The 24,560-nt window shown below is 36.9% G+C and overlaps 1 protein-coding gene across 2 annotated transcripts in view; it reads right to left on the reverse strand.

Annotated features, from left to right (window-relative positions):
• Positions 1 to 805: 805 nt before the first annotated feature.
• The window catches only part of PLEKHF2 (pleckstrin homology and FYVE domain containing 2), a 28,595-nt gene continuing 4,840 nt past the window's right edge, over positions 806 to 24,560 (reverse strand). The window contains exons 2-3 of one of the 2 annotated variants that reach the window (XM_032421927.1): positions 12,976 to 13,083; positions 806 to 3,522 (exon numbers count right to left, since the gene is read on the reverse strand). In XM_032421927.1, the coding sequence (XP_032277818.1) occupies positions 2,759 to 3,508 (750 nt within the window). In that variant the 5' untranslated portion in view covers positions 3,509 to 3,522; positions 12,976 to 13,083 and the 3' untranslated portion in view covers positions 806 to 2,758. The remainder of the gene's footprint in view (positions 3,523 to 12,975; positions 13,084 to 24,560) is intronic. The other variant, XM_032421926.1, reaches the window with a different exon arrangement.

A 24,560-nucleotide genomic window follows, 5' to 3' on the forward strand; every position in this document is an offset into this window, starting at 1 on the left:
TATTTAAGAGAATGCCACTGATAATAACCTTTACAGATATGTACCTTTAAAAAGTTTAGAACACCCAACATCAAATCTATAGATCCTGACACTATAGTTGATAAATGCTGAGTGATCTAAAATAACTTAGTTTTAAAAGAAAGCCTTACAATTACTATCAATAAATATAATTCCATGTATTTTAATCCTAGACTATGAAATTTTGTCTTTGTAAAATGTATAGCAATCTAATACATGTGGATATGTAAATAATCACTACTATACTCTTTAAAGCTACAACCTGTATTTGAGAACAAAATTAGCATATCTGAGAGAAAAGAGTGTGGCTAAGGTCCTGGGACCTTTCAAAAATCATTAGGTATACAATTGAATGCTACCTATTTATAAGAATTTCAGCATAAAGGTGACATATATAAACAAATGACTTTATATTAACTATGGACATTTTATGCACTTGACTCAAAGGTATGAATTCCTGTATTAAGGTGTATTCAATTTAATATTTTCTCTTGGTATCTATAGAATCTTGCTTCCTTTACATCAATAGTTACCAATTTGGTTAATGTACTGCAGGTCCAGTATAGTCCAAGTACATTTCACTCAAGAGGAATGGCATGAAAAATAGGCGCCAAAATCATTTCAGGTTTACATATAACTAAGATTTAGAAAAGCTTTTAAAATTACAGAACACATTCTGGAAGAAAACACATCTTGGAATCTATCTGCATATAAATTCCATGAAGAGGAAGGGAATTTTGTCCACTGCCTGCCCCTCAGTGCTTAGAACAATGCCTGGCACATAAAAGGCACCTCACAGCTACTGAAAGAAGCAAACTATGCATAATACCTCCATTACCTTAAAAAGGGGGAAAAAAAATCTTCAAGTCACAATATGCACAGAGTTAAGTTGTAAAATACTTTTTATTGTAAAAACAAAGTCAACAGACGTTGACAATGCAAATGTCATCCCAGAACATTTCCCCTTGGTTCTTGAATTTGCTAGGTTCCTATGTACCAGCAAGTCTCCATTAGCACTTCTCAGGTTTCATGGTCATTTTGAGATATGTTGATTAATTATATGTATATATTGCTTGGAAACAAATGTCCATCTGATATTAAAACAAACAAAAAAACTGTTGTGTCTTTGTTTCACATTTCCTACAGGGAAATCTATATAGCTCAGATACCTTCACAATTTAACAGTAAAATTAGTGCCTTAACCAAACCCCAAAATTCTCCATCACATTATTGAATCAAACTCATGACATTCGCAATACATCCAGATTTAAATGTTTAAAAACAAAAAAGTTTGGAATTTAAAACAAACTTTAGGCTGATTTTTTCATATTTGAAAGACTGTAGTTATTTGCAGCATACAAATGGAGAGAATAGTGCAAAATGCATCAAGTTTTATATGATAAATACACTTTCACCCTAAATGGCTGCCTCAAAAGCAAAGAGTGAAAAATTACCAATTCTCAAAAGCAATCTAGACTGACTCAATAAAGTTCACAATTTAGAAAGATCAATTGCTACTCTATTTCTATAGATTGCAAAAGGATTTCAGAAACAGATTAAACATACAATTGTTTTACAAAAATAGAAATATTGTTTGGGACTTTACAAAACTTTATAAAATATAACACTGTATTTGCAAATTCAAGATAGTTTCACACTGAAATAGACAATACTTCCACCGATATAAAGTCTACTCAAACTTAACTGGTCTTGACCATTCTTACACATTATTTCTTCCAAGTCTTCAGCCTAAGTAGATCTGTGCTCTATCATGGGATTTTTTTAAAGAGATTGTTTAATTTAAAAGGTTTTATAAGATTTTTCATTCTAGAAGTAATGTTAAAGCAGATGAATTTATACCTACAAATACGTTTTACTATAAGTAGAAACTAATGCAATGTGACAATTCTGTATTTGATAAATTTCAAACCAAATTCTTAAGAATGAAAACCTACCTACAGATTTAAAATATATATTTGACAATTATAATTTGGTACCTATAAAACACAAAAATATAATCACAACTATTTTATGGAAAAATATTTATTCCTATAGAATGAAGAAGCTCTAAATTTAGTTATTTGTAGCTGGCAGATGAGAAATATTTTTAAATTACACCCATTCATAAATGCTCATTTTATCACCTCATAGAGCACCAGTGTATTTTCAAAATAAACTAAAAGTGAGAAGGTAGGGGCTAATTTCACCTAACAGTGCTACTATGATAAGGCACCACTTGGTATATGAAACAGCCGAACAAAATATTTTCAAATCATGTTCTGTTACTGGTGTCTTAACTATTAGATAGGATGGTTAGGAACAAGCTAATAATATTAGCTAACCACATTATACTCCTTTTCCCATCATTTTTTGCTTTTAGTTTTTCCATATAACAGAACATATAGTAAACAACAATGTAGTACATGATCTGTTAAATAAACATCTTTTCCCAACCTTCCAACAAAATAATCTAAAATTAAACAAGAATAAGAAACCAACATTTATCTGATATACTTGCCAATAATCTATCCCTGTAGAAGAGTGGGGAGTTGGGTGGGGATGGGGGTGAGGACACAATGACAGGACCTATTTTCTATAGGATATATTGAGGCACATAGGTTAAGTTTCTCAGGCAAATTCACGGCTAGAGCAAAACTGAGAGAAAGTTCAGAATTTTACATTCCCCCCAGGGCTGATTTCTCAGGTAGTCACACCCAATTAAATATTTCAAAATATGTCCTTAGTCACTGCTATCATCATCATCATCATCATCAGATACATCATTTAAAGGAGACTTCAATGACTGACTGTAAGAGTCCGATCTAGTAGGCTGGCACGTGGCCAGGTCCCCCGTAGAAAGCAGGTCATAGCAGAAGTCACAAATCCGCACAGGCTTAGAGGACTGGCTTGGAAGAAGAAATCTCTTTTCAGAGCAGGGCCCACAGACAACAAAACCACATTTGCGGCAATGGTGACGACGATTAACAGGTGTGAATTTTGCTTTCTGGCAACGCATACATACAGTTGCCTCAGAGTCAGGAACCCAGACAGCAGCATGTTCATTACTGGGTGTCTTCCCACTTTTGGAGAGTAAATCAGTAACACATTTATTTATGTGATTCATCCATTCAGATTTCTCAGTGGCAGTGGCAGCATAAACTGCAAATGATTTAGTTGGTGTCTTGATAAGCCATCCATTTCTCAAGTCTCCCTCATCTTTGATGGAATCAATAGTCACATTTTCCAGGGGAATGATATGCTGTTTGTTATATTTCTTCTTCTGGATGACAATATTGCCATATACAAGAATATCATTAAATAAGAAAAACTGCCTTGCTTTGGGCTTCTTTCTGCACAACTTAGTCAATACTCCTTCTCCAATAAGAACCCTTCCAGGTATAGTTAAGGGTTGACCAGCTGCTCCAAAACAATTTTCTACTATATTTATACGTCTAGTATTTGCTTCACTGTTTGCCAAGCGATCCACCATCTTTTGCTAGTAGCCTTAAAAAAAAAAAAAGAAAGAAATTAGCACATAGAAATTATAAATTCATAAATTAAAAATTATATAACCTAAATTTAATCTAATAAATCCTTACTTTTACTCAAAAGCAAAATGCTCTAAAATTGTTTCCCTCCAAGACAATCACCAAGCATACCAAAAGGGTTAACATCTCCTACTTTTTGTAATCACCAAAAACACTTATTAACCATCTCCATACAGAACTATACTCGTTAAGTAGGTATCTATGAAAGTATAAACTTCTTACAGACATAAAGGAATAAACAACTGGACACTGAATATAAGTCCCCTCTGCAAAATAATAATCTCAGTTCCAGGAAATTTAACCTCAGAGGGATTCTAAAGAAGAGGGTGAAATTCCGTAAAGACCGAGAAGTTAATGATTTTCCTGGTAAGCTATTCCCATTGAGCTAAAGCCTTAATCCTCTCACCTGGATTACCAGAACTGTCTCCTTGCCTTTGGTCTTACCCCCAAATCAATCTTCAGGCAGTGATTTTTCAAATGCAAATCTCACCATGTCATTATTCAGAAGAACTCCCCTTGATCTACAAAATGCAGAATTTTTAGCATGGCATACAAGGCTGTTTATTATCTGGTTCTTTGTTTTTTTTTAAAGATTTTATTTATTTACTTAACACAGAATGAGAGAGGGAGATAGAGTGAGGGGGAGCTGCGTGCACAAGCAGAGGGAGAAACAGGCTCCCTGCTGAACAGAGAGCCAGATGCGGAACTAGATCCTAGGACACTTGGATCATGACCTGAGCTGAAGGGGAGTGAACCACCCAGGCGCCCCCATGATCTGGTTCTTGCTTACCTTCGCAGACTCATTAGTCACTCTTTACCTCAAACTTTATGTTCTAAGAAAACTCTACTACTTATAGTCCATTTCATCCATGCATGCCTTCTCTCATGCTGTTGTATCCTTTACTACTTACTACTCAGAGCTAACTCTGTCTGATCCTTCAGGACTCAGTTTAGGTTATCATATTGAAGCCAGAAGTCTCCCTCAAACTCTTTTAGACTAAATACCTTTCTCTGTGCTCTTTACATTCCATGTACCTTCTGGCTTCATTCTTACCAAAGGATTGAAATCTGTGTTTTTTTTTTTTTTTTTTTTGAAGATTTTATTTATTTACTTGACAGAGAGAGACACAGCGAGAGAGGGAACACAAGCAGGGGGAGTGGGACAGGGAGAAGCAGGCTTCCCGAGGAGCAGGGAGCCTGATGCGGGGCTCGATCCCAGGACCCTGGGATCATGACCTGAGCCGAAGGCAGACGCTTAAAGACTGAGCCACCTAGGTGCCCCTGAAATCTGTGTTCTTTAAACGCTGCAATGGAACCTAAAAGACAGAGACCATCTGATACCTATCTTTGAAACTGACACCCTCCGGCACAGCAAAGGTGATCAAAAATGTTGACGAGAACATTTTGGTATTGTGCAAAAAACTCGATTAATCTACTCTTAAATGATCATAGATTTAATCTCTAGATCCAATAGTGACTTCACTCAAGTCCTTGAGTTGTGCCCTATTTCAGATCTACTAACCTAATACTACCACAACCAAGTCATAGTAAAGAGAAGAGGAACATTTAAAGTCTAACAGCATAGTCTAAATTCCAGTATTCGGCTCATAAACTGATGATACTGTACCCCTTCTTGGCCTCCACTGTAAAGGTTCTGATTATTCCTGAATTTGTCTCCTCTAGTCTTGGGTCCTTATAAAAGCCCTCTTGCTCTCCACAAGGGTAGGCTCTGCCCTGAAAGTTGTTCCCAAGAAATTATATAATGCATGGTTCCAAACTGTGATGACTTCTTTTCTAATTACAGCAAATGTGCCAGCCAATTAAAGGTTTATTGTCCCATTCACAGCGCATCACAGAAGAGGAAAAAAAACAGCTCATAAACATGAAAAGAGGCTCAATCTCATGCATAATTAAAGAAATGCTGATACAACATTAGGGTATTTTTTCACTTATCAGATTAATAAAAATTTTAAAAATTTCCTAAGATGCAGTACTACTGAGGATATAGGGAAACAGGCACCCCCATACACTATAGAAAATATATGTATTCACTGATCTAGGGATTTTATCAAAAGAAATTCCAGAGTGCGTAAAGATATGTGCAAGGATATCCAACACAGCACTGTTCGTAACATACACACAAAATTGGAAAAGCTCCAAATGTCCACCAAGAGGAACTGGTTGAACAATTTATGATACACCCATAATAATATGCTAGATATCTGTTAATAATGTGATAGATCTAAACACAGTGATATTGGAAAATGTTCAAGATATTTAGGTGGGGAAAGAGCTGAACACGATCTCATTTGTTTCAAATATATACTGCGTTTCATCAAATTTAAGATGCTACAGATTTTAAGACACATCTTCATTTTATGTGCCACTGAAAATGAAAAATGCTGCCAAATACATCATGGCATACCCCTGATTATATGACATCCCAATTTCAGAGACACAAAATATAGTAAAACATGTTCATCTGTAGACTCAATGAGAGGTATAAACGTATAATCATAGACACTTGTAAATATGTAAGCACACACACAGAAAATAATATTAGAAAACTATATACCGTAATTATCAATAATTGTTATTTATCTCTAAGAAGTACAATTATGGATAATTTTTCATACTTTACACTATCTTTAAACATTCAACGAATATTTATTTTGTTAGGCACTGATCTAAGTGCAGGAGAAAAAAAAAATATACAACACAAAGTCCCTGCTCCTTAAGGCTTACATCCTAGTTGGTGAGGAGTGAAACAGAAAACAAAATTGAGAACCAGCTTGTAAATCAATGTTATGATTAAAGTGATTTTTAAAAAACCAACCAGGAAGTTATTCAGACTGGATGGTCAAGGAAGGCCTTTCTAAAGTGGTATGATTTCAGCTGATAAGGAGGAACCAGACAGACAGACTTGAGGTGTGGAGACAGAGAGGTATATTTCAAGCAAAAGGAGTAAGTGCAAAGGTCCTAAGGCAGAAAGAGGTTGGCACTTTTAGAGCACTGAAAGTACCTATTTATTCCCATCTAAATTAACTGCAGATTCTACTGCTTTGGACATACAGTTATATACAATGCAAACAGTTTCCTATGACTGCTACTACTGGAATTAATACCATCTAAATTTGTGCATACTTTTCACAGTATCTTCTGATTTTAACGGTCTCAAATTCCTGTGAAGTAATTAGTTTTTACATATTCCAAAGCAGCATCTAATAATATTAGCTGAAACGTGAGCTGAAGGAGAAACTAAGGCACAAAGAAAGAGATTCAATAATGTTCAAGGCAAAACAGCCTGGAAGTAATTCTACTCATTGGGAGTCCAGCAACCAGCTGAGCACTCTGAATGCAATACAGTATATTCTATTCACAGCAACCTTAAATAGATATGCACTATTAGCTCCATTTTATAGATGAGTAAACAGATAAAAAGAAGTTAAGTACTCTGCCCAAGGCTGTCACAGAACTGAGGCTCCAATCTGATTCCTCGGTGCTGTTCCCGGTATATTATGGCACATTCCTTATCTTACGGCTCCACTGACTCTACAAGAACTGAGAAAGCTATTGCTAACCTTTGGACCTTCACTGCAAAACCTACAAAGAAGAAAAAAGAAAGAGAATACTAACTTGAGCAACTAACCTGAAATGACAGGTCATCATGATTTATTTAGCCAGTCTCTTGAATGTTTCATTCTTCAAATTTTGCAATATACTAAGCCTGAATCTCTTTTCATAAATCTTGCCCCACTTAAGAATGATGCAACAAAAGAGAAGCTTAGGCATCATTAATTGGTATTTGGATAGAACAAAATAGCTTTCAAAGTTTGACAGTGACCCACATAAAAAGTACTGCAAGGTTATAAATACATACTCATATAATTCTTTCAACTATAAATAATGTATTCTATTATCTTCATTTATTTTAATGATAGTCGCAGCCCACTTGATTGCTTTCACTAATGGATTGTGACCTATACTGGAAAAACAATGAGCATGAAGAACTTAAGACCTTTCCATTATCCCTGTTGGTCCTAAAATATTTTCTGTATGTGTCTGACATGAAGAAGGAAAGCACTGAGCTAAAAAAACCCAGGAATACACAAATGCCTTATACACACACGCACGCGTGTGCGCCCGATATAGTTGGGTGTCCAGCAGGAACAGCACAGAGAATGGGAGAATGGGGGGAAATTACCAAAAGGGAAATCAAAGTACCACTTTTAGCTGGATTACTGCTAGATACCCCAAAGCCAGGTTCTTTGGTAAACTGGATTAGGGTACTACACTTTGGCTCAGGACCTCAACAGGGCCTCTGCCTTCCCCCAAAGCCCAAATCCAAATTTACCACCAGCACACTGAGGTGCCCCAAGCAGTAAGAACTCTTAAAGACTTTTGTGAGAATATTAAAGATTACTCAGCCTAGCCAAGGAGTCCTTTGCATAATTACTCATTAAAGGGCACAGAAAGAGGAAGCAGAAGACAACTGTAAGACAAGGCCCAATTAAATTTCTGTCTACTTTTCTTAGGAAGGAATACCAGTGACTATAGGAAGAGCTAGGAAGAAAGCTTCTGCATCTACTGGCAGAGATGACTTTTTTTTTTTTTTTAAGATTTTATTTATTTATTTGACAGAGACACAGCGAGAGAGGGAACACAAGCAGGGGGAGTGGGAGAGGGAGAAGCAGGCTTCCCGACAAGCAGGAGCCCGATGCGGGGCTCGATCCCAGGATCCTGGGATTATGACCTGAGCTGAAGGCAGACGCCTAAAGACTGAGCCACCCAGGCGCCCCGAGATGACTTCTTTAGAACAGTTTCCAAGAAGTAAAATTACTGGGTCAAAAGACATGAATGTTTAAGACTCCTGCTACCTTTTACAAAATTTCCATTCTGAAAGGTAACACCAATTTACCAAGCAGCACAATGACTGTACCCATCCCATTTTGTCTCACATATTTTTCTTTAAAAATGTCAGTAACAAGGTAAGATTTCAAAAATGGTATCTCATTTTATTCATTTACTTTATTTATCCAACATTTATTGAATGCTTTTTAGATGGCATTCACATTCTTTTCCTCTTAGAGCATAGAGTCTACTGAAGGAGAAAGAAGATAAGTAAACAAATAGGTGATTCTGAAAGGTGAAGTGCAATGAAGGATATCCGCAGGGTGTCAAGATACAGGGAAAAACTCATTTACTGAGTAGTTCAAAAAGGCCTCACTGAGATGGTGCTATACACCGAGTCTTAAAGGATGGGGAGTCAGCCATACAAAAGAACTAATATTACAGACAAAGGTCTTAAGACAGCAAAGACAATACAGTACTTTTAGTTTAATTAAATTTTTTATTTCATAGCTACCTACTGAAGGCCACCACTTTCATTTATTTATTTATTTATTTATTGAAGATTTTATTTATTTATTTGACAGAGACACAGCGAGCAGGAACACAAGCAGGGGGAGTGGGAGAGGGAGAAGCAGGCTTCCTGTCAAGCAGGGAGCTCGACGCGGGGCCCGATCCCAGGACCCTGGGATCATGACCTGAGCTGAAGGCAGACGCTTAACAACTGAGCCACCCAGGCGCCCCAAGGCCACCACTTTCTAATGTGCTTATTAACCACCTGTATTTCTAAGCTTGTATATTTAGGGGTTATTAATTTGTATGACAGTGTTTTACACATAAAGGCTAAAAACTGTTTATTTCTTTGCTTTTCCTAGTATATTAAGCGGTAATTTTATGGAGTTTGACACAGGGGCAGTTTTATCTCTTAAGTAGTTAAACTTACCGATACATTCCTTTGTGATTTTTCTTCCATTACTCCTAAGCTCTCCTTATCCAGGTATCAGATACACCTACAGGTTTCCTCAGCTATCTCAAAGTAGAGCATTCCTAGGAAACCTTTTGTAAGCCGAAAAGGCTTAAAGCAAAAAAGCAATTCCCACTAATTTACATGGAAAAATTTTTGAGTGTTCCCATATCGAAAAACCCCCCACTTTAGGCTTTTCTGATTCCTTAGGACACATCCTGTTAACAGATATACAAAAATAAATCAAGATAAAACACAGACGATTTATCAAAGACACAGTTCAAAACTATGGCGGCTTGATGTGGAGATGCCGAGTTCCAGGAAAGGAGCTCGGTGGTGCCACTCTTGCTGCGCAGGGTATGTACTGCCTCTATAATGGCTCGCTGCAAAACACACACAGTTTTCTTTTTTTTATATATATTTTTAAGTAATCTCTACACCCAAGGTGGGGCTCGAACTCACAACCCCAAGATCAAGAGTCGCATGCTCTACTGACTGAGCCACCCAGGCGCCCCAAAACAGCCAACTATCTTCACTTATTTCACCTTTTTCCATAAAAGTAAAAAATGTTCTTTGGGTTTCTTTCAGCTAGCGAAAACAGGTACTAATGTAGGTCTTTCATAAAAGTGAGTTGTGTAATGCAAAGTTCAAAAAGTGGGGTAGGGTATACCTGTATTTATTGTCTATATTTAGGATATGAACTTTACATTTAATTCTTTTATCCACCTGAAATTTATTGACATAGGTAAAAATTCTTTTTTTTTTCTTTTTAAATATCTGCATTCTAAAAGAGCTAACCAACTGCTTCAGAATCACCAAATACTGTGTGACCTCAGTTTTCCTCGTAAATGTGAATAATAATAGCAACAGTGATGTCAGGAAGAGGATTAAATGATAATGCATATAAAAACGTTCAGCAAGTAGTAAATAAGTGATAGCACTTATTAATGGTATTAATCTAATCTACAGATTTACAACACTCTCTTTATATTAAACTTTTATATATTCTGATACCTGCTTCTGGGCTGTTCGGTCAAATCTATTAACCTGTTTTCTAATTCTTATGTGAGTACCACTCGTAGGACTAGTCTAGGCTATCCCCATTACTTAACCTTTTAAAAAAGTCTTACTTAATCTCTATTTGTCCAGATGAAGTCTACTTAGAACAGTGGTTCTCAACCTTAGCTGTACATTGGAACCACAGGAGAGCTTTAACTTTCAGTATACCAGAAAATTTAGCCATCCCAATTTACTGAGTCCAAAATACTTCTCTTATTTATTTTTAATACTTTAAGCCATTTTATGACTAATTTATAGAAATAAAGGAATAGTTTAAAAATGATTTTAAGAATGATCTTTATAAAAAATTAAACAGTAAATTTCTTATTCCACATTTCTCTATTATTGAAGGTATATATCCAAAAAAACAGCATCCTTTGAATGCAACATTGCTTATAAGCTATCATGCATGAATCTGTAATATATTCATTTCCATCTTTAGGACTACTGTTTAATGATTCTGAGTTTGAGAAAACTCATCTAGAATATCATCTGAACACTCAGTCTGAGATTTCACTTATAATGACTCACCAAAATTATTGGTTTAAGTGTTGCTGTTTCTTTATACTCATCTTCTGACTTGTCTGGTAGTTCTGAAATGTCTACCTTTTGGGACACCTGGGTGGCTTGGTCGGTTAAGCGTCTGCCTTCGGCTCAGGTCATGATCCCAGAGTCCTGGGATCGAGTCCCGCATTGGACTCTCTGCTCCGCGGGGAGCCTGCTTCTCCCTCTGCCTCTGTCTCTCATGAATAAATAAATAAAATCTTAAAAAAAAAAAAAAAGTCTACCTTTTCTGATTTTTTTCTTTGCAGCTAAAGATGGAAAATGTAGAATAAAAAAAATCTAAATTCTCAAATATGTTAAATGAAGGCTTAAAACAACAAACAGTTTTTGTATCTTTTTGAAAGATGATGCAGTACTTTGGGCAATGCCATAATAAAACTGAAAGATGGTGCAATAGTGATGGATTTATTTCAGATGGTGCAATAGTGATGATTTATTTCATCCTTGTATCATCCTTCTAGGCAATTGCATTACTCTTCCATTTTTTTCTTTTTGGTTAAATAATTCTTAGGACATTGAAATAGTGAACTGCTTCAAAATATAGAAAAGCAAGGTCATTAAGATCCGGTATTGTAGACTTATATACACCCTACGAAGCCAGAGGTAACTGCAAGCTAGAATGAATTTTATTCTATTTTTTAGTAATTTTCCTTTTTGTTTTACAGATCTCTAACAAATAGTAAGTTAACAAAATATCAATTATTACAAATAATTTGAACTGCTTAAAATAGAAACTCAAAAACCAAAATGGAAGCCAATGGACTCTGATGATAAACATAAAGGGTTACAGAAATACTGATCCCTAGGTCCCTCCCCCAAAATAAAATACTCTGATTTTATTAGTCTGGGGAATGGAAGGTATGGCTGGAAACTGGAATATTTATTTTTTAATTTTTAATTTTTAAAAGATATATTTATTTTAGAGAGAGAGAGAAAGGGAAAGAGAGAGAACATCAGTGGGGGGGAGGGGCAGAGGGAAGCAGGGAGCCCAACATGGGGTTTGATCTCAGGACTCTGAGATCAAGACCTGAGCCAAAACCAAGACCTGGACGCTTAACCGACTGAGCCACCCAGGTGCCCCTGGACACTGGAATATTTTAAAGCTCCCCAAGTAATTCTAATATGCAGCTAATGTTTAGAACTATTTTTCAATTACAATAAATAAAGAACAAAATCCACTAAAATTTTTATGGAACTCATACTACACCCATACATTAATTGAGAATTAACATCTTCCTAAGTTTTTTTTTTTTTAAAAAGATTTTATTTTTAAGCAATCTCTACACTCAATATGAGGCTCAAACTCAAAACCCCAAGATCAAGAGTTCCATGCTCCACTGACCGAGCCAGACAGGTGCCCCAACATCTTCTTAAGTTTTTATTGTTCTTAGGTTGATAGTATCTCTTTCCAGATTTCAGATCTTGTGGCCCAATAATTTTGTAGGTTTCTTCTCACAAGATTAGTACACATTTCTTTTTTTTTTTTTTTTAGGGAGGAGTGGGGGAGAGGATGAGAAAGAGAATCTAGCCTGACATGGGGCTCGATCTCACAACCCTGAGGTTATGATGTGAGCTGAAATCAAGAGTCGGATGCTTAACCAACTGAGCCACCCAGGCACCCCTAAACATTTCTTTAGTAGCTTCCCAGGTATTTCATACTTTTTGTTGCTATTCTGAATCTAATCTTTCCCCATTATATTTTCTAATTAGTTACTAGTATTAATAAGAAAACTACTAATATTTCTGTCGTTTCTCCCCATGTCTGGCCATTTCACAGAACTCTATAAATTCCCAATTTTCCAAATGACTTCTCCTTTGTCTTCTTTTCCAGCAAATAGTGTTTGGCAGTGCTATTTCGTAGCTAAAAATGTAAGAATCCATGGCAAAAGAATTAAAAAAAAAAACAACAAACTTTTATAAAGCCAGATTTGTATACCAATTAAAAAAATTAAACAATCCAAAGTTTCAAGTTACCTCCTTCACAACTGTAGACAAGAACTGCATTTGAATTGTCTGAGCTCCACCCTAGTCTTTTGGTAACATCTTTTTTCTGAATATGTTCTTCAGTGGAGTGTCTACCACCTGTTAAAAATGTAACACTAGAAGAGGCAAAAACTCTTCTAAAGAAGAGACAGAATACTATTTACAATGGAGAAGAGAGCCCAACTGTCACAGAATACTATGGCCCAGTTCTTACTGAAAATCAAAACTTATCTTTGCAGTTGAGTTTAAAACAAAAAAATCATCTAATGAATTTCTTACATGTACCCATGACATCTGGTATCAGTGAACATCAGTATTCAACTATGCACTATAGTTGGAAAAATCAATGAACTATGAACCAAAAGACCTGGATTCTAATCTCAGCTCAGGCACTGAAATAAGAGATTTCATACAAATTACCTAACTGCTGTGGGCGGAGGGGGGGGGGCGGCGGCGGCAGCAGCCTCCCCCTTAAATAAAGTAATCTCTAAAGCACCTTCTGTCGTTAAAATAATAAACTCTGACTGTAGTTGGGCCATGTTTCTGGTTTACTGCAAGGCTGACTTGCCTACAAATTAATTTTTAATCAAAATTTTGACTATGTCTTTAATATCAATCAAGATTTTAAAATCTGTTGTTACTGCTGAATTGAGACCACAGAAAACGTAAAAGGCAGAGACAAAAGTGATGAAAGAAGAGGAAAAAAAATAGCAACAAACTATCAGAGATACATCCTCCCTGGACAAATGTGAAAGTATTAAAGCAAACTTCTCGTCCCTAATACAGGTAAGTCAAATGAACAATTATTCTGTGTGCCTACCACATATGCAAAGGACAGGACCATTCTCATTTTCAAAAGTTCTATAGTTTAGTAAGCATAATAACAATAATCAGGAAATTCTAGGTAAGATTTTCAATAAAATATTATGATAAAGCAAAGAAATACTCTGAAATTTGTCAAATTAAATTTGTAATTTCAGTAAAATTTACTTATTCCATCAATAAGAAGAGACAAAGTTTTGTCCTCCCCTTTCCAATAGGATTTCTGCCACTGCAACAAACCAACTACACAACATGTATTCTTCTGTTAATTGAGGTATAATTGACATATAACATATTAGCTATATTAAATATAGCTATATATATATATATATAGCTATAACTAAGCTAACTTTGGCTTTGTTCTTTTTCTTTCTTTTAGGTGTAAAGTCAGATTATTTGAGATCTTTCTTGTTTCTTAAGGTAGGCCTACAATGCTATGAATTTCCCTCCTAGAACTGTTTTTGCTGCCTCCCATAGACTTTGGCAAATTGTATTTCCATTTTCATTTGTCCCAAAGTATTTTCAAAAAATCTTTTTTTAAAAATTTATTTAAGTACGTTCCACACCCAGTGTGGAGCCCAGCGTCGGGCTTGAACTCACAACCCTGAGATCAAGACCTGAACTGAGATCAAGAGCTGGGTGCTTAACTGACTGAGCCACCCAGGCGCCCCTGATCAGTACTTTACATTCTCCATCAGGCATATTACTTATCTCCATTTCAGTTAGGCCTCTTGCTGCGATTTTGTCCTATTCTTCCATTTGCGATGTGTTCCTCTGTCTCCTCATTTATATCTTCCAATGTTATCTTGTTATTAATGCCCTTTATTTTCAGCTTAAAGAAGTCCCTTAAACATTTCTGTAAGACTGGTTTACTGGTGACCAACTCCTTCAGCTTTTGTTTGTCTGGGAAAACACTACCTCTCCTTCAATTCTGAATGAGCCACCCAGGTGCCCCTGGTTTCAATTTTCTTAAGTTTGTTGAGACTTGTTTTGTGGGGTAACATATGATCTATCTTGGAGAATGGATCCATGTGCATTTGAGAAGAATATGTATTCTGCTGCTTTTGGATGGAATGTTCTGTATGTATCTATTAAGTCCATCTAGTCTAATGTTTCCTTATTGATTTCCTATTTGGGTGATGTTAAGTGGGGCATTAAAGTCCCTTACTATTACCATACTGCTGTCAATTTCTCCCTTTAGGTCTGTTATGTAAAGCAAACACTATTTAGGTGCTCCTATGTTGGGTGCATAAATACGTGCAAACGTTATAATCCTCGTTGGATTGACCCCCTTATTATATAATGCCTATGCCTATCTTTGTCTTTTACTACAGTCTTTTTTAAAAGTCTAGTTTGTCTGATACAGGTACAGCTACCCCAGCTTTCTTTTGGGTTCTATTTGCACGAAACATCTTTTCACATCTCTTCACTTTCTGTCTGTGTGTGTCTTTACATCTGAGGTGAGTCTCTTGTAGGTAACGTATAGATGGGTCTTTTTTGGTGGTTTTTGGGTGGTTGTTTATTCAACCACTCTGTCTCTTGATTGGAGAATTTAGTCCTTTTACATTTAAAGTAATTATTGATTTCTGGCTGTTTGTTGTTCTTCTTTTTTTTTTTTAAAGATTTTATTTATTTATTTGACAGAGAGAGACACAGCAAGAGAGGGAACACAAGCAGGGGGAGTGGGAGAGGGAGAAGCAGGCTTCCCGCCGAGCAGGGAGCCCGATGCGGGGCTCGATCCCAGGACCCTGGGACCATGACCTGAGCCGAAGGCAGACGCTTAACGACTGAGCCACCCAGGCGCCCCTGTTTGTTGTTCTTCTCTGTTCCTTTCTTCTCTTGCTCTCTTCCTTGTGGTCAACACTTTCTTCAGAGTTATGCTTAGATTTCTTTCTTACTATGTTTTGCATATCTACAAGAGGTTTTTGCTTTGTCATTACCATGAGGCTTACATTTAACATCCTATATATAAAAAAACAGTCTATTTTGACTTGGTATCAACGTAAGTTTAAATGTATTCTTAAAACTCTATACTTTTACACCCCCATGTTTTGTTTTTGATGTCACTTTTTATTTTGTGTATCCCTTAACTGATTATTGTAGTTACAGGTTTTCTTAAAATTACTTTTATCTTTTAACCTTCATATTAGCTTTATAAATAATTTATCCACTATCTTTACTATATATTTACCTTTACCAGTGAGATTTATATTTTCCAATGTTATCTTGTTATTAATTAATGCCCTTTATTTTCAGCTTAAAGAAGTCCCTTAAACATTTCTGTAAAACTGGTTTACTGGTGACCAATTCCTTCAGCTTTTGTCTGGGAAAACTCTTTACCTCTTCTTCAATTCTGAATGATAACCTTGCCACGTAAAATATTCTTAGTTGGAAGTTACTACCTTTCGGCACTTGGAATACATTGTGCCGCATTTCCTTCTGGCCTGCAAAGTTATTTTTTTTTTAAGATTTTATTTATTTATCTGACAGAGAGAGCACACAAGTAGGGGGAGCGGCAGGCAGAGGGAGAAGCAGACTCCCCACTGAGGAGGGAGCCCGATGTGGGGCTTGATCCCAGGACCCTGGGATCATGACCTGAGCCAAAGGCAGACGCTTAACTGACTGAGTTACCCAGGCGCCGCAAGGCCTGCAAAGTTTCTGCTGAAAAATATGCCATATCTTGGGGCGCCTGGGTGGCTCAGTTGTTGGGCGTCTGCCTTCGGCTCAGGTCATGATCCCGGAGTCCTGGGATCGAGCCCCGCATCGGGCTCCCTGCTCGGCAGGGAGTCTGCTTCTCCCTCTCCCACTCCCCCTGCTTGTGTTCCCTCTCTCGCTGTGTCTCTCTCTGTCAAATAAATAAATAAAACCTTTAAAAAAAAAAAAAATATGCCATATCTTGTTACCATTGGTTTTTTCTCTTGCTGCTTTTAAGATGCTCTCTTTAACTTTTGACATTTTAATTATAATGTCTTGGTGTGGATCTTTGGGGGTTCATCTTACTTGTCTTGGTGTGGATCTTTGGGGTTCATCTTATTTAGAACTCTATGGGCTTCCTGGATCTGGATGTCTGTTTCCTTTCCAAGTTAGGAAAGTTTTCAGCCATTTGTCTTCAAATAAGTTTTCTGCCCCTTTTTCTCTCTTCTCCTTCTGGGACCCCTATAATGCAAATGTTATTCTGCTTGATGTTGTCCCATAGGTCCCTTAAGCTGTCTTCATTTTTTAAAATTCTTTTTTCTTTTTGCTGCTATTTGGGTGAGTTACACTGCTCTGACTTCTAGATTACTGGTCCTTTCTTTTGCTTCATCTAGTCTGCTGTTGAATGCCTCTGGTGTATTACTCAGTTCAGTTACTGTATTCTTCAGCTCTGTGAGTTTGTTGGGTACTTTATTTTCCTATCTCTGTTGAAGTTCTCACTGTGTTCATTCTTTTCCTAAGTTCAGTGAGCATCTTTATGACCACTACTTTATCAGGGCAGAGACCCCTAGCTCCTAAAGGAGTAGCTCCATTTGTGAGATCCATCCCAACTGTGCATTGCCACAATGGGTGGGGTTTTTGGCAAGACTGCAGCTCTGCCTCTCCTACCTGTCTCAGCGTGGCCCTTTTACTGTTTGTTGTGAAGGAATTCGGCTAGTTTTCGGGTCTTATTCAGAGGAAATTGTTCCATAGGTAGCTGTAGATTCAGTGTGTCCATGGGAGGAGGGGAGTTCCTATACCATCATCTTCAACACCCCTTCCACAACATATATTGTAGAAATTAGTAGTGATTTAAAAAAAAAAAAGTTCCTGTTTTAGATAAGAAAAAAAGGGACAAGCATTTATATTTTAAATTTAAACTCATATAAAGCTGGATTGAGAGAACTGAACAAAATTTTGAGCATTTAGAGAGAAGCCCTAGTAATTTTTAAAAAAGTCTCTCCTAGACACCAAATCTGCCTATTACTGAAGAGTGAACTCAAATGCATTATTCTACAGGCTTAGCCAGAAAAGGAAAAAAGAAAAAACTAACATTTATTCAACACCTGTACATACGCTAGGCACTTCCACATTTTACTATTTTAATGATCCAAATTTTGTTAAGTGGTAATTACATACATTTTACAAAAGAGTAAATTAAGTCATGTATAGTTAAACAATTATCTCATTGTCTCACAGCTGGTTTTTATAAAAATGCATGTTTTTCTATTATACTTTGCTACCTTCAGAAATATTACAGAAATATTTCACTTATGTGAACCATATTATATATGTGGAGAAAGCCACTGATAAGAAGAAAAAACTGAAACATGGTAATAAGTATAAAAATGCTGAAAGTGATCATACAAATACTAAAAGGAAGTGGAAAGTAAAGCTATCACTGATATAGGGTGTCAGTAAAGGCAATTTCAAATAGGTTAGGCTTGCTGCAGAAATTTACCATGGTGTATAAAAACTAAGCCACAGTTAAGGATTTTAGAGAATTTGGAAAATCAGAATAGAGACACTGGGAGTTACAAAAGGTTTTTAGAGAGGCAGGAGATAGAGGAAGATATAGACCTCAAGTTTTAAGCAGGACTTCCAGACTTAAACTAGCATTTAAGGCATACAACACAAGGCAAGATTAATTTTTTTTTTTTTTTTGAGAGAGAGAGAGAGAACATGCGCACACACCCACACATGGGGTAGGGGAGGAAGTGGCAGAGGGAGAGAGAGAGAATCTCAAGCAGGCTCCATGCCCAGTGCGGAGCTCGATGTAAGGCTCAATCTCACGACCTGAAGATCATGACCCAAATCGAAATCAAGAGGGGCACCTGGGTGGCTCAGTTGTTAATCGTCTGTCTTCGGCTCAGGTCATGATCCCAGGGTCCTGGGATCAAGCCTCACATCAGGCTCCCTGCTCCGCTCCCTCTCCCACTCCCTCTGCTTGTGTTCCCTCTCTCGCTGTCTCTGTCAAATAAATAAATCTTAAAAAAAAAAAAAATCGAAATCAAGAGTTGGATGTCCAACCAACTGAGCCACCCGGATGCCCCAAGATTAATATTCTTTAACTACACTGTAATCAGGTAATCCTTATTCAAAAACCAAAGGTTCCCTGGCTGACCAAATTAAATCTAAAATCCTTAATCTGGCATTCAAAGCCCTTCACAGTCAAACCCCAGCCTGTCCCAGTCTATCTTTCCAGTTTTACCTCTTTCTATATGTTCTCTTTGTTAACAGTCAAAGCAGATTACATGCTATTCCTGGAATATGCTGAGCTTCCTCGCCTACCTCTGAGCCCAGTATATGGCCCCCTCCCCTGCTATTCTGAAATTTTACCAATTCCTCATGATGCAGTCAGTTCAGTAGCTTTACAGCCAGATAATGGTTTCATCTTTAAATCCACAAACCATTTTATCTGTACCACCTTATGGTACTTACGTTCTACTAGGTTTTATAAAGATGTGTATACCTGCTTCCCCCCCCCCAAAAGACTGGAGGTTCCTAGAAACAAGAATATCTTTTCCTAAAACTGTATTCCTCAAAGCACCTACAATAACGATTGTATATGTGTGCCATCAATCTGTACTGAGCTTAGTATGACCAGCAGTTAAAAGTGGCAGCAGCTTTTCAACCTAGAGTTTGACAAAAATCAAAGACTTCATTTTGACATCTGTACTAGTGTTCACAGAAAACAGGAACCACACCCTACACATCAATTGCTTCACTAGACCTATAGATTTTAAATTTACAAGCAAATATCTGGGTCCATTTAACTAGTATCTAATTATGAATTCTAAGTATTGAGCATGGCAGATCCTGTTTAAAAAAAATCTCAATCTCATGATAATATACAAAAACGATTTCTTCTCTTGCCAAGAAGCACAGCTGTTTAGTTAGCAAATAAAAAATGATGATGTGTGCATGTTTTCACCACCAACAAAATTCAGATAAAAAAGTGCATCATTTCAAAAAGTTTTTATACAGGGGCAGCTGTATAGTGCTGACTGCTGTAAAGAAACCACTGTATAATATTGAAAAGTAAAGCTAGTAAAGCTCAAATAAATGCTACTCTGGAGTTGGTTATTCCATCACATCCCTAACAAATTTTCTTTAGTATTTTTCAAAGCAGTTGCAATCTGCTCACCACATTTCAAGGCTTTATGCGTTGTGTCAACGGGAAAAAAGAATGAACGAGACACTGGGATTTAAGACATGTACCACAAAGGTTTTTTTTTTTTTTTTAATTTATTTGACAGAGACACAGCAAGAGAGGGAACACAAGCAGGGGGAGTGGGAGAGGGAGAAGCAGGCTTCCCGCCGAGCAGGGAGCCCAGTGCGGGGCTCGATCCCAGGATCCCGGGATCATGACCTGAGCCGAAAGCAGACGCTTAACGACTGAGCCACCCAGGCGCCCCTGTACCACAAAGTTTTAATAAAAAAGCACAATGAGTTAAGTACTGTGATAAAAATTGTAACAAAGCGGTAGGAAGCAAAAACGGAAGAGCAAAGGTATGGCTTGAAGAATGTAGCATTTGAACACTTGAAACAGGTGTGAACAATAAGTGGAACCTCAAAAGGCAAAACAATGGTAAAGGCACAAAGCTCTGCAAGAAAATATGTGTAAAAAAAAAAAAAAGTCACATGTACAGATGTAGCAGAGGCTAGAGGGAGTCATTTAGTAGAGAAACAGGGGAGAAAAAAAATATGACCAGATCTTGTTGGTTCCTGAGAGTTTATTCTGAAGCTTTTGGAAGGAGTGCTCTGATGAGTTGATAAGAGTGAAGTTTGCAATAGGAAAAGAAAGAATAGCGATCAAGTTCAGGATTGCTATGACTAACTAGAAGTGGAAGAATAAAGTTCAAATAAATCCACAGGTTTTTGGTCTAAGCAATAGGGAAGCTGGTAAAACCAATATTAATTTTCCATAAATTTGTAGTAGCAAACATTTATGGACCACTTACTCTGTACAAGTAGTAATAAAAGGCAGAAATACTCAAAACTAACAATCTTTGTGAAGGAGAAAGACAGCTATAAATCAAGTTTATATACTATAAAACTATGTAATTCATGTGTTATACATTAGGGGGTGTGTCTATAGGAAAGAGAATGATGGGAATAAATGATAAAGAAGAAAACAAAAGACAGGAAAAGAGTTTGGTACCCATGTAGTATGCTATGAACTAAAGAATATGATTAATTTAAATCTGTGCACTCAGTTTAAGGAGCAGAGGAGAAACAAACCAAAAACATTTAAAAAAAAATAAAAGAGTGAAGCCCAGGGCCAAAGTGTTTAGTTGGCAGGTAATTATGGCCAGGGGGAACATCTAGAAACAACTCTAAAACGACTAGAAATTCAAGCTGGAAATTAAAGCAAAAGTAGTAGGTCAAACTATTTGGGGGGGGAGGCAAGGAGGGGTGATGGTGTACAAACACATTGCTCAGAGAATAGGTGAGGCTGGAGGAGGTAGGGCCAGGACAAAGTACAGTGGTAGAATAGAAATCTGGTTAAGACAGACAAGAGCCAAATTGCAAAGGAAAGTAAGCATCAGACTAAAGAGTTTAGACTTTATTATTATATAGGCAACAGGAAGACTGAGGCTTTCAGATAGGAAAATATTAATCAGTACACAAAAACAGTACACAGGATGGACTGGAGAGACTACTGAAGTTAGATCGAAGGCAAACAAAACAAAACAAAAACCCAGAGGGTAACAAAAGCCTGAGTCACAATAACTGACAGCAGAAATAAAAAGGGGGAAGAGAGAGAGACTGAGGTATAGAGGATAGGATCTAGAAACCAACTGAATATATGGGTGAAAAGTGAGTGCAGGATGACTTCAAAGGTCTAAGCATAAGCCATTGGCAGATGCTAGGTTTGCTTCAGGAGGGAGAAGACATCAGTTTAGGACATACTCATCTTGAAGTACCTTCAGGGTATCCACAAGACAAACATCTGTCAGACAAACACAAATGCTAGGATGAGCAGGGAGCTCCAGGACTGAAAAAGATTGAGTAGTCATTCACATGTAGAGGTGCTGGTGCTGGTTGATGCTGTTGAAGACAGAAGAGGTCAAAGGACTGAACTTTGGGGAACACCTCGTTTAGAAAGCAAGAGACAAGCAAGAGAGAAGAGAGGCGGAGAAAACAGAGCACAAAGCACCTTTTCAACATGCTTTCACATGTCTCACAAGTCTCAGAGACTAAAAAACCTTATTGTGCCAACAAGTCACAATACCAGTGAAACATGTGGAAAAACTGAGGACTAATGATAATGTATAATAATAAAATGCTTCAGAAAGCACTGCCCTTTGACCCTGGAATTTTTAACCACAGAAATTTATCCTGAGAAAGAAACTCTTGTGGGGGTCAGGGGGAGGGGGCACATATGCTGTGCATAAAGTTTTCCCTCTGGCATTAACTTTAATAGTGAAAAACAGAATGTAAATTTCTAGCCGTAGAGAGGAATGATTATATATACCATGAAAAAGCCAAATGTCTTAAAAGATATTTTACCACATAAAATTTTAAAACTTCAACATTGAAGGGAAAAAGCATTAAAGTTAAAGAAAAATATTTGTAACATATGACAAAGGGTCAACATTTTTAATATATAAAAGGGCCCATGTAATTAAATCAAAAGAAAAAAGGAAAATATCCCCAAAGAAAAATGGGTAAGATACAAACAGCAATTTCCAAAACAACAAATAAAAATGACCAGTAAATGAAATAATGTTGGTTCTCAGTGCCAATAAAAGAAATAAAAATGAAAATGATGTATTATTCACCTCGCTAAAATGTGGGGAAAATGGGCACTCATATTCTTGACAGAATACACTGGAACAACTTTTCTAAATGCCATTTTTGGCAACAGACGCACTTTAGAAAGTTTACACAAAAATTCTATTTCCAAGAACATATGCAAAAAAACTTAGACCATTGTACAAAATTATTCACATATAGAAGTTCACTGTAGCTCTGTCTTAATAATGTTGAAAAGCCAGAAATAACAATAGGAGACTAGTTAATTATGGCATATCCATATAATGGATTTTTCAACAGAAAGAACAGAGATTAATATTTAATGTGGAAAACTGTTAAGGCAGTTTATTAAATAAAGGTTTCTAAACAGCAAATATAAACTTTTTTTTTTTTTTTTTAAAGTCTGGAAAGATACACACCAAAAATTTGTACTGGTTGTCTCTAAGTACTAGGGTAAAATATTTTTGCATTGCCTAATGATTTTATAATGAACACATATTCTTTTTTAAGATTTTATTTATTTATTTCAGAGAGAAGGAGAGTGAGAGAGAAAGAGAGCACAAGGCGGGGGGGGGGGGGGGAGAGGATCAGAGGGAGAAGCAGACTCCCTGCTGAGCAGGGAGCCCGATGTGGACTCGATCCCAGGACTCTGGGATCATGACCTGAACCAAAGGCAAATGCTTAACCTTAATGGACTCAGCCACCCAGGCACCAACACATATTCTCTCATAGACAAAGAACACTTACTGCTTAAGTAACAAGATGTAAAGAAGAACGTGTAGAAAAATATAAGTGTAAAAAACAAATGCAAAATTACAATTGATAAAAATATGAAAAAACTAAGTTTTTAAAAAATTCCCCCAACTATTGTTTAAATGAAACAAGCATAAAGAATTAAGTATAGTTCCACTTACAAAAATGGAAAGAAAAAAAAGATGAAAAAGTTAATGCGAAGAAGAAAATAGAAAATTCACATCACAAAATCTTAATCATTTTAGAAGGAAGCAAGTTCATCTCTAAGAATCAAGCGTTTCAAAATTGGGGTTAACAATCTGAGACTGAAAACACAACAGAGAAAATGAGTCAACTTTGGGATGAGAAAAGGATTAGAAAGCAACTAGTACACAGGCAGCTGGAAAACATATTCAACAGTCACCAAAGCTGTAACTTTCTTCAGAAGTGCTGGGCAGAAAAAGGAATCGGTATTTACAAGTTGAGAACTGACCAGTTATATACAGCAAAGGTCAAGGAGAGGAATATGAGGTGCTAGTGAGTTCACAGAATATGAACTACAAGGTTCAGCACCCGAAAGAAGGTAGAAAATTAACAGCCTGGGAGGTGACAATGAGGACAGAAAGCTGGTTCATCAGGTATGATGGAAAACAGAAACACGGGCTCTTGAATCACCACCTCTGGTGAGTTTAAGGCTTGAGGTAGTTCAAAATGATGACAAGGTTAAATAACTCGGTCATCCGTGCAGGTTGCTGATGTAGAGTGGTAGTAAAGGTCACTAGAGTAAGTCAATTGTAGTTATTTACAAATGTAGCCCACCTTTCTGGTCTGAAATGAATGTAACTGTTACTTTAACCTCTACATACTTCACTTTTCTCTGACTCAGATACATCCTTTGTAGTCTGACAGGAATTTGGGGGGCACTTAACCTCTCTCTGTACTTTATTCAACCACAAAATTAAGAGAGTAAGGAGATGGGATATCAATGATTCTCAACCTTGACTACACATTAAAATCATAGGTGCTTAAAAAAACCCCACACATACACAGACAAAACTACCTATGCCTTGACCCCACACCCAGTAATTCTGACTTGGTTCTAGGGTGGAATTCAGGCATCAGTATTTTTTTTTTTTTTAATTTTTTTTTATTGTTATGTTAATCCCCATACATTACATCATTAGTTTTAGATATAGTGTTCCATGATTCATTGTTTGTGCATAACACCCAGTGCTCCATGCAGAACGTGCCCTTCTCAATACCCATCACCAGGCTAACCCATCCTCCCAACCCCCTCCCCTCTAGAA

This window comes from Phoca vitulina, unplaced genomic scaffold, assembly GCF_004348235.1.
Source record: "Phoca vitulina isolate PV1807 unplaced genomic scaffold, GSC_HSeal_1.0 scaffold25, whole genome shotgun sequence".
NCBI classification, from domain to species: Eukaryota; Metazoa; Chordata; class Mammalia; order Carnivora; family Phocidae; genus Phoca; species Phoca vitulina.